Consider the following 11,504-nt stretch of genomic DNA (forward strand, 5'->3'; position numbering starts at 1 on the left):
ATATTTCGTATTGCGTCAGATAACAATATTGACGAATACGCTGATTCGGTGTGCGAGTTCATTAGAACGTGCGTTGAAGATGTCGTTCCCATAGCAACGATTAAAACATTCCCTAACCAGAAACCGTGGATTGATGGCAGCATTCGCGTGAAACTGAAAGCGCGAACCACTGCTTTTAATTAGGGCAAGGTGTCTGGTAACATGACCGAATAAAAACAGTGCAGCTATTCCCTCCGCAAGGCTATCAAACAAGCTAAGCGTCAGTACAGAGACAAAGTAGAATCTCAATTCAACGGCTCAGACACAAGAGGCATGTGGCAGGGTCTACAGTCAATCACGGACTACAGGAAGAAATCCAGCCCAGGATGTCTTGCTCCCAGGCAGACTAAATAACTTTTTTGCCCGCTTTGAGGACAATACAGTGCCACTGACACGGCCTGCAACGAAAACATGCGGTCTCTCCTTCACTGCAGCCGAGGTGAGTAAGACATTTAAACATGTTAACCCTCGCAAGGCTGCAGGCCCAGACGGCATCCCCAGCCGCGCCCTCAGAGCATGCGCAGACCAGCTGGCCGGTGTGTTTACGGACATATTCAATCAATCCCTATACCAGTCTGCTGTTCCCACATGCTTCAAGAGGGCCACCATTGTTCCTGTTCCCCAGAAAGCTATGGTAACTGAGCTAAACGACTACCGCCCCGTAGCACTCACTTCCGTCATCATGAAGTGCTTTGAGAGACTAGTCAAGGACCATATCACCTCCACCCTACCGGACACCCTAGACCCACTCCAATTTGCTTACCGCCCAAATAGGTCCACAGACGATGCAATCTCAACCACACTGCCCTAACCCATCTGGACAAGAGGAATACCTATGTGAGAATGCTGTTCATCGACTACAGCTCGGCATTCAACACCATAGTACCCTCCAAGCTCGTCATCAAGCTCGAGACCCTGGGTCTCGACCCATCCCTGTGCACTGGGTACTGGACTTCCTGACGGGCCGCCCCCAGGTGGTGAGGTAGGCAACAACATCTCCTCCCGCTGATCCTCAACACTGGGGCCCCACAAGGGTGCGTTCTGAGCCCTCTCCTGTACTCCCTGTTCACCCACGACTGCATGGCCACGCACGCCTCCAACTCAATCATCAAGTTTGCGGACGACACAACAGTGGTAGGCTTGATTACCAACAACGACGAGACGGCCTACAGGGGGAGGTGAGGGCCCTCGGAGTGTGGTGTCAGGAAAATAACCTCACACTCAACGTCCCAGCAAAACTAAGGAGATGATTGTGGACTTCAGGAAACAGCAGGGGAACACCCCTATCCACATCGATGGATCAGTAGTGGAGAGGGTAGCAAGTTTTAAGTTCCTCGGCATACACATCACAGACAAACTGAATTGGTCCACTCACACTGACAGCGTCGTGAAGAAGGCGCAGCAGCGCCTCTTCAACCTCAGGAGGCTGAAGAAATTCGGCTTGTCACCAAAAGCACTCACAAACTTCTACAGATACACAATCGAGAGCATCCTGGCGGGCTGTATCACCGCCTGGTACGGCAACTGCTCCGCCCTCAACCATAAGGCTCTCCAGAGGGTAGTGAGGTCTGCACAACGCATCACCGGGGGCAAACTACCTGCCCTCCAGGACACCTACACCACCCGATGTTACAGGAAGGCCATAAAGATCATCAAGGACATCAACCACCCGAGCCACTGCCTGTTCACCCCGCTATCATCCAGAAGGCGAGGTCAGTACAGGTGCATCAAAGCTGGGACCGAGAGACTGAAAAACAGCTTCTATCTCAAGGCCATCAGACTGTTAACCTCTTGCTCCTACTCGGGACGCTTGCATCCCATCTAGAGCTCTGGAAATGCAAATGCGCTACGCTAAATGCTAATAGTATTAGTTAAAACTCAAACGTTCATTAAAATACACATGCAGGGTATCGAATTAAAGCTACACTCGTTGTGAATCCAGGCAACAAGTCAGATTTTTAAAATGCTTTTCGGCGAAAGCATGAGAAGCTATTATCTGATAGCATGAAACAATACACTACAACACAAAAGATCCGCAGGGGACGTAAACAAAATAATTAGCATTTCGGCGTTACACAAACCGCACAATAAAATAGAAAACATTCATTACCTTTCACCATCTTCTTTGTTGGCACTCCTAGATGTCCCATAAACACTATTGGGTCTTTATTTCGATTAAATCTGTCCATATAAAGCCTAGATATCGTTATATGTAGACTGTGTGATAAACGAAAAAAACATTGTTTCAAAACGTAACGTCATTTTTTAAAATTCAAAAAGTCGACGATAAACTTTCACAAAACACTTCGAAATACTTTTGCAATGCAACTTTAGGTATTAGTAAACGTTAATAAGCGATAAAATTCATCAGGAGGCGATGTAAAGATCATTAGCTGTCCGTCTGGAAAAATGTCCGGCTAGAAACTCAACGAAAATATCCGGTCCTAGACCTGAAGAAATACGGTGCCTTGCATGTGTTTGCCCAAGAAAAAACTCGAAGGGAAATGACAAGACTCTAGACACCGTGTGGAAGCTGTAGGTACTGCAACCTCAGTCAATTAATTGTGGTTCACCTTTATCAATGGGTTCAAGTAGCGCATGGATATATTTTCCCATTTTCAGTGATCAGTTTTTCCTGTGCTTTTCGATGTAAATGCCGTTCTGGTAAAAGCCACAGCAGTGATTTAACCAGTTTTATAAACGTCTGAGTGTTTTCTATCCATACAGACTAAGCAAATGCATATACTATATTCCTGGCATGAGTAGCAGGGCGCTGAAATGTTGCGCGATTTTGAACAGAATGTTCAAAAAAGTAGAGGGTAGAAGGAAGAGGTTAAACAATGCTACTTATATATAATATATTATATTATATAATGTTATTTACCCTACAGTATTCATCTCATATGCATACGTATATACTGTACTCTATATCATCGACTGCATCCTTATGTAATACATGTATCACTAGCCACTTTAACTATGCCACTTTGTTTACATACTCATCTCATATGTATATACTGCACTCAATACCATCTACTGTATCTTGCCTATGCTGCTCTGTACCATCACTCATCCATATATCCTTATGTACATATTCTTTATCCCCTTACACTGTGTATAAGACAGTAGTTTTGGAATTGTTAGTTAGATTACTTGTTGGTTATTACTGCATTGTCGGAACTAGAAGCACAAGCATTTCGCTACACTCGCATTAACATCTGCTAACCATGTGTATGTGACAAATTAAATTGGATTTGATTTGACACACATACACACACACAGGAGACACACACAGACACAGGAGACACACACACACACACTGGAGACACACACACACAGTGGTGACACACACACACACACTGGCCACACACACACACACACAAACACACTGGAGATACACACGCACACACACACACAGTCAGCATATATATATAACTTTGTAGTAAGAATGTTTAGCCCGATAAGTCAAACATGTCTGATATGAACATTGACATAAACCCTCTACATACTTGAGTTTCTCCAGTCTGCAGTGTGGATCCTCCAGTCCAGCAGAGAGCAGTCTGACTCCTGAGTCTCCTGGGTGATTGTAGCTCAGGTCCAACTCTCTCAGGTGTGAGGGGTTTGACCTCAGAGCTGAGACCAGAGAAGCACAGCCTTCCTCTGTGACTAGACAGCCTGACAGCCTGCAAAGAGTCAAATCATATTAAAATCACACTGCTATTCTTTGGTGGTGAAATAGTGTATCATTATAAAAAATGACAAATGATCAAAGTATTGCCTGCAGATAGAAACATGTATAGTACAAATATTATAGTAGACTGACCAGACCAGTTTAAAAAGCAGAATCAGTCAGAAGACAGACAGTGAGGTATCAGATTTAGATTGTATTGAGTAAACAGTCCACACCATATCTATTTAGACAGTGAAGCTAACATTTTAAATGTGGCTCTATACTCCAACATTTTGGATTTGAGATCAAATATTTCATATGAGGTGACAGTTTATAATGTCACCTTTAATTTGAGGGTATTTTAAGACATATGTGTTTCACTATTAAAAATGAAAACACTTTATGTTTCCAGTCACCCCATTTGAAGAAGTCTTAAGTATTCTGAACAATTCACTCATAGTGTATTAAAATAGTCAAAAATGTAGTTTTTTGTCGTAAACTCGTTGGTTGCATTTGCAGTTTGTTTTGGTTGTGTTTTGCCCAATAATAAAATGGTGGATGATGAGTGGAGTAACTTTTCTGTCTAAGAGAGTAGATAACATGTTTCTAAACAATAATAAATTAAACCTGATGATGTCATGATTAAGAAAAACCATGAAAGAATCATGAATAATAATGAGTGAGAAAGTTACAGAGGCTACAACAAAACATGCTAACCTCTCACCATTACCAGTAACAGAGGCTACAACAAAACATGCTAACCTCTCACCATTACCAATAACAGAGGCTACAACAAAACATACTAACCTCTCACCATTACCAATAACAGAGACTACAACAAAACATGCTAACCTCTCACCATTACCAATAACAGAGGCTACAACAAAACATGCTACCCTCTCACCATTACCAATAACAGAGACTACAACAAAACATGCTAACCTCTCACCATTACCAATAACAGAGGCTACAACAAAACATGCTAACCTCTCACCATTACCAATAACAGAGGCTACAACAAAACATGCTAACCTCTCACCATTACCAATAACAGACTACAACAAAACATGCTAACCTCTCACCATTACCAATAACAGAGGCTACAACAAAACATGCTAACCTCTCACCATTACCAATAACAGAGGCTACAACAAAACATGCTAACCTCTCACCATTACCAATAACAGAGGCTACAACTAAACATACTAACCTCTCACCATTACCAATAACAGAGACTACAACAAAACATGCTAACCTCTCACCATTACCAATAACAGAGGCTACAACAAAACATGCTACCCTCTCACCATTACCAATAACAGAGACTACAACAAAACATGCTAACCTCTCACCATTACCAATAACAGAGGCTACAACAAAACATGCTAACCTCTCACCATTACCAATAACAGACTACAACAAAACATGCTAACCTCTCACCATTACCAATAACAGAGGCTACAACAAAACATGCTAACCTCTCACCATTACCAATAACAGAGGCTACAACAAAACATGCTAACCTCTCACCATTACCAATAACAGAGGCTACAACAAAACATGCTAACCTCTCACCATTACCAATAACAGAGACTACAACAAAACATGCTAACCTCTCACCATTACCAATAACAGAGGCTACAACAAAACATGCTAACCTCTCACCATTACCAATAACAGACTACAACAAAACATGCTAACCTCTCACCATTACCAATAACAGAGGCTACAACAAAACATGCTAACCTCTCACCATTACCAATAACAGAGGCTACAACAAAACATGCTAACCTCTCACCATTACCAACAACAGAGGCTACAACAAAACATGCTAACCTCTCACCATTACCAATAACAGAGGCTACAACAAAACATGCTAACCTCTCACCATTACCAATAACAGAGGATACAACAAAACATGCTAACCTCTCACCATTACCAATAACAGAGGATACAACAAAACATGCTAACCTCTCACCATTACCAATAACAGAGGCTATAACAAAACATGCTAACCTCTCACCATTACCAATAACAGAGACTACAACAAAACATGCTAACCTCTCACCATTACCAATAACAGAGGCTACAACAAAACATACTAACCTCTCACCATTACCAATAACAGAGGATACAACAAAACATACTAACCTCTCACCATTACCAATAACAGAGGCTACAACAAAACATACTAACCTCTCACCATTACCAATAACAGAGGATACAACAAAACATACTAACCTCTCACCATTACCAATAACAGAGGCTACAACAAAACATGCTAACCTCTCACCATTACCAGTAACAGAGACTACAACAAAACATGCTAACCTCTCACCACTACCAATAACAGAGACTACAACAAAACATGCTAACCTCTCACCATTACCAATAACAGAGACTACAACAAAACATACTAACCTCTCACCATTACCAATAACAGAGACTACAACAAAACATGCTAACCTCTCACCATTACCAATAACAGAGACTACAACAAAACATGCTAACCTCTCACCATTACCAATAACAGAGACTACAACAAAACATGCTAACCTCTCACCATTACCAATAATAACAGAGGCTACAACAAAACATGCTAACCTCTCACCATTACCAATAACAGAGACTACAACAAAACATGCTAACCTCTCACCATTAACAATAACAGAGACTACAACAAAACATGCTAACCTCTCACCATTACCAATAACAGAGGCTACAACAAAACATGCTAACCTCTCACCATTACCAATAACAGAGGCTACAACAAAACATACTAACCTCTCACCATTACCAATAACAGAGGCTACAACATAACATGCTAACCTCTCACCATTACCAATAACAGAGGCTACAACAAAACATGTTAACCTCTCACCATTACCAATAACAGAGGCTACAACAAAACATGCTAACCTCTCAACATTACCAATAACAGAGACTACAACAAAACATGCTAACCTCTCAACATTACCAATAACAGGGGGGGTCAGCATTTATTCTGATCTTTGTGCCTCAGTAACTTTCTCATTCATCATTATTCTCGATTCATTCATGTTTATTCATCATTTTAGTAGCATCCACATGAATGTAGAAGTGTTCAGAAACATCTTCTATTCTTACTGACAATACAAGTGAAGTGACTCCAAAATGACAGGACATTATTCACCATTCAGTTTCTATTAGGAAAACACCCAACACACAACCAAGACAAACTGCAAATGCTTTCAACAAGTTTGTAGAATCACAAGCTTGATGTAATCACTGCAGGCATGGAATATGTGACCCAACACTAAACTCAGCAAAAAATGAAACGTCCTCTCACTGTCATTTGCGTTTATTTTCTGCAAACTTAATAAAACTTCATGTGTAAATATTTGTATGAACATAACATTCAACAACTGACACATAAACTGAACAAGTTCCGCAGACATGTGACTAGCAGAAATGGAATAATGTGTCCCTGAAAAAAGGGGGGGTCAAAATCAAAAGTAATTCAGTATCTGGTGTGGCCACCAGCTGCATTATGTACTGCCATGCATCTCCTCCTCATGGACTGGACCAGATTTGCCAGTTCTTGCTGTGAGATGTTACCCCACTCTTCCACCAAGGCACCTGCAAGTTCCCGGACATGTTTTGGGGGAATGGCCCTCACCCTCCGATCCAACAGGTCCCAGATCTGCTCAATGGGATTGATAACCTGGCTCTTCGCTGGCCATGGCAGAACACTGCCATTCCTGTCTTGCAGGGGAAATCACGCACAGGACAAGCAGTATGGCTGGGGCATTGTCATGAAGTAGGGTCATGTCAGGATGAGCCTGCAGGAAGGGTACCACATGAGGGAGGAAGATGTCTTCCCTGTAACGCACAGCGTTGAGATCGCCTGCAATGACAACAAGCTCAGTCCGATGATACTGACACACCGCCCCCAGACCATGACGGACCCTCCACCTCCAAATCGATCCCGCTCCAGAGTACAGGCCTCTGTGTACGCTCATTCCTTCGACGATAAACGCAAATACGACCATCACCCCTGGTGAGACAAAACCACGACTCGTCAGTGAAAGAGCACTTTTGCCAGTCCTGTCTGGTCCAGTGACAGTGGGTTTGTGCCCATAGGCGACGTTGTTGCCAGTGATGTCTGGGGAGGACCTGCTTCACAACAGGTGTACTAGCCCTCAGTCCAGCCTTTCTCAGCCTATTACGGACAATCTGAGCACTGATGGAGGGATTGTGTGTTCGGTGTAACTTGGGCAGTTGTTGTTGCCATCCTGCACCTGTCCCGCAGGTGTCATGTTGGATGTACCGATCCTGCGCAGGTGTTGTTACACGTGTTCTGCCACTGCGAGGGGACGAACAGCTGTCCATCCTGTCTCCCTTTAGCGCTGTCTTAGGTGTCTCACAGTACAGACATCACAATTTATTTCCATGGCCACATCTGCAATCCTCATGCCTCCTTGCTGCATGCCTAAGGCACGTTCATGCAACTGAGCAGGGACCCTGGGCATCTTTCTTTTGGTGTTTTTCAGAGTCAGTAGAAAGACCTCTTTAGTGTCCTAAGTGTTTATAACTGTGACCTTAATTGCCTACTGTCTGTAAGCTGTTAGTGTCAAGCGACCGCCCCACAGGTGCATGTTCATTAATTGTTTATGGTTCATTGAACAAGCACGGGAAACAGTGCTTAAACCCTTTACAATAAAGATCTGTGAAGTTATTTGCATTTTTACAAATTATCTTTTTAAAGACAGGGTCCTGAAAAAGGGATGTTTCTTTTTTGATGACTTTAGATACATAAAGTGCTTTCATATCTAAACTGTAAAATATACAGTCGTGGCAAAACGTTTTGAGAATGACACAAATATTAATATCCACAAAGTCTGATGCTTCCAGTTTGTATGATGGCAATTTATGTATACTCTAGAATGTTATGAAGAGTGATCAGATGAACTGCAATTAATTACAAAGTCCCTCTTTGCCATGCTAATGAATTGAATCCCCCAAAAAACATTTCCACTGCATTTCAGCCCTGCCACAAAGGACCAGCTGACATCATGTCAGTGATTCTCTTGCTAACACAGGTGTGAGTGTTGACAAGGACAAGGCTGGAGATCACTCTGTCATGCTGATTAGGTTCGAATTATAGACTGGAAGCTTCAAAAGGAGGGTGGTGCTTGGAATCATTGTTCTTCCTCTGTCAAACATGGTTACCTGCAAGGAAACTTGTGTCGTCATCATTGCTTTGCACAAAAAGGCCTTCACAGGCAAGGATATTGCTGCCAGTAAGATTGCACCTAAATCAACCATTTACCGGATCATCAAGAACTTCAAGGAGAGCGGTTCAATTGTTGTGAAGAAGGCTTCAGGGTGCCCAAGAAAGTCCAGCAAACACCAGGACCGTCTCCTAAAGTTGATTCAGCTGCGGGATCGGGGCACCACCAGTACAGAGCTTGCTCAGGAATGGCAGCAGGCGGTGTGAGTGCATCTGCATGCACAGTGAGGTGAGACTTTTGGAGGATGGCCTGGTGTCAAGAAGGGCAGCAAAGAGGACACTTCTCTCCAGGAACAACATCAGGGACAGACTGATATTCTCCAAAAGGTACAGGGATTGGACTGCTGAGGACTGGGGTAAAGTCATTTTCTCTGATGAATCCCCTTTCCGATTGTTTGGGGCATCCGGAAAAAGGCTTGTCCGGAGAAGACAAGTTGAGCGCTACCATCAGTCTGTGTCATGCCATCAGTAAAGCATCCTGAGACCATTCATGTGTGGGGTTACTTCTCAGCCAAGGGAGTGGGATCACTCACAATTTTGAACACAGCCATGAATAAAGAATGGTACCAACACATCCTCCAAGAGCAACTTCTTCCAACCATCCAGGAACAGTTTGGTGACGAACAATACCATTTCAGCATGATGGAGCAAGTTGTCATAAGGCAAAAGTGAAACTAAGTGGCTCAGGGAACAAAACATCAATATTTTGGGTCCATGGCCAGGAAACTCCCCAGACCTTAATCCCATTGAGAACTTGTGGTCAATCCTCAAGAGGCGGGTGGACAAACAAAAACCCACAAATTCTGACAAACTCCATGCATTGATTATGCAAGAATGGGCTGTCATCAGTCAGGATGTGGCCCAGAAGGTAATTGACAGCATGCCAGGGCAGAGTGCAGAGGTCTTGAAAAGAAGGGTCAACACTGCAAATATTGACTCTTTGCTTCAACTTCATGTAATTGTCAATAAAGCCTTTGACACTTATGAATTGCTTGTAATTATACTTCAGTATTCCATAGTAACATCTGACAAAATATGTAAAGACACAGAAGCAGCAAACTTTTTGAAATTACTATTTGTGTCATTCTCAAAACTTTTAGCCACAACTGTATATGTATGAATTCCCTCAAATAAAAGGTGACATTCTGTACTGTCTCCTAATATGAAACATTGTATCTCAAATCCAAAATGCTGAAGCAAAGCACCACATTTAAAACTGTAGGCTTCACTGTCCAAACACATATGGTGTGGACTATGTGTGTCTGTAATACTGACCTCAAGAGTCTCCAGTTTACAGTGGGGATTCCCAGTCCAGCAGAGAGCAGCTTCACTCCTGGAATCCTTCAGATTATTGTTACTCAGGTCCAGCTCTCTCAGGTGTGAGGGGTTTGACCTCAGAGCTGAGACCAGAGAAGCACAGCCTTCCTCTGTGACTGACAGCCTGATACAGCCTGCAAAGAGTCAAATCATTTTAAAAACACTGATATTCTTTGGTGGGGAAAACAGAGTGGCAGTAAATATTTTAACACTTATATTCAGATATATCAGTGTCCTGAAACCTGCCATACCATATTCATATATTAATGTATCATTATTAGAAATGACAAATTATCCAAGTATTGGTTGTAGATAAGAAACATGAGAAGTACTAAAATATTTCGTAGACTGACCAGACCAGTTTGAAAAGCAGTATCTTTCAAAAGACAGACAGTGAGGTATCAGATTTAGATTGTATGGAGCATACAGTCCACACCATATCTGTTTGATGACAGTGGGGAGGTATCAGATTTAGATTGTATTGATATACAGTCCACACCATATCTATTTAGACAGTGAGGGTATCAGATGTGAGATTGTATTGAGTATACAGTCCACACCATATCTATTTGATGTGAAGTTAACATTTTTAAATGTGGCTCTATTCTCCAACATTTTGGATTTCAGATTAAATGTTTCATGAGGTACAGTATATGTCAACGTTTGACCTTTATATCCTTGCTTTGTATTTATTTAGTATGGTCAGGGCGTAGATGAGGCAGGGCAGTCTATGTTTGTTTTTCTATGTTTAGGGTATTTCTATGTTTTTGCCTAGTATGGTTTCTCAATCAGAGGCAGGTGTCATTAGTTGTCTCTGATTGAGAATCATACTTAGGTAGCCTGGATTTCACTGTGTGTTTGTGCCAGGTGATTGTTCCTGTCTCTGTGTTTTTGCAAGATAGGGCTGTTTTTGGTTTTCTACGCTTATTTGTTTTTGTAGTGTTCATGTTTATCTGTTTTTATTAAACATGAGTTAAATATAACATGCTGCGTATTGGTCCTCCCCTCTACTTCACCAGAGGAAAACCCTGATATAATGTCACCTTTTATTTTGAGGATAATTGAATACATATCTGATTCAACCTTTAGAAAAAAATAAAAGCACTTTATGTATCTAGTCCCCATTTGAAGAAGTCATAAGTATTCTGACCAATTCACTCAAAGTATTAAAGTAGTCAACAGCCTACATGAACAATAACAGAGGCT

General features: G+C 42.0%; 1 protein-coding gene across 1 annotated transcript in view; it reads right to left on the reverse strand.

The window, feature by feature from the left end:
* Positions 1-10,432, reverse strand: part of LOC135566630 (stonustoxin subunit beta-like) — a gene marked incomplete at its 5' end in the record, with an annotated part of 15,648 nt that extends 5,216 nt beyond the window's left edge. The window contains 2 exons of the mRNA XM_065014300.1: positions 3,549-3,736; positions 10,257-10,432. Coding sequence (XP_064870372.1) covers positions 3,549-3,736; positions 10,257-10,432 — 364 coding nt within the window. The remainder of the gene's footprint in view (positions 1-3,548; positions 3,737-10,256) is intronic.
* Positions 10,433-11,504: the final 1,072 nt, after the last annotated feature.

Source organism: Oncorhynchus nerka, unplaced genomic scaffold, assembly GCF_034236695.1.
Source record: "Oncorhynchus nerka isolate Pitt River unplaced genomic scaffold, Oner_Uvic_2.0 unplaced_scaffold_3934, whole genome shotgun sequence".
NCBI lineage: Eukaryota > Metazoa > Chordata > Actinopteri > Salmoniformes > Salmonidae > Oncorhynchus > Oncorhynchus nerka.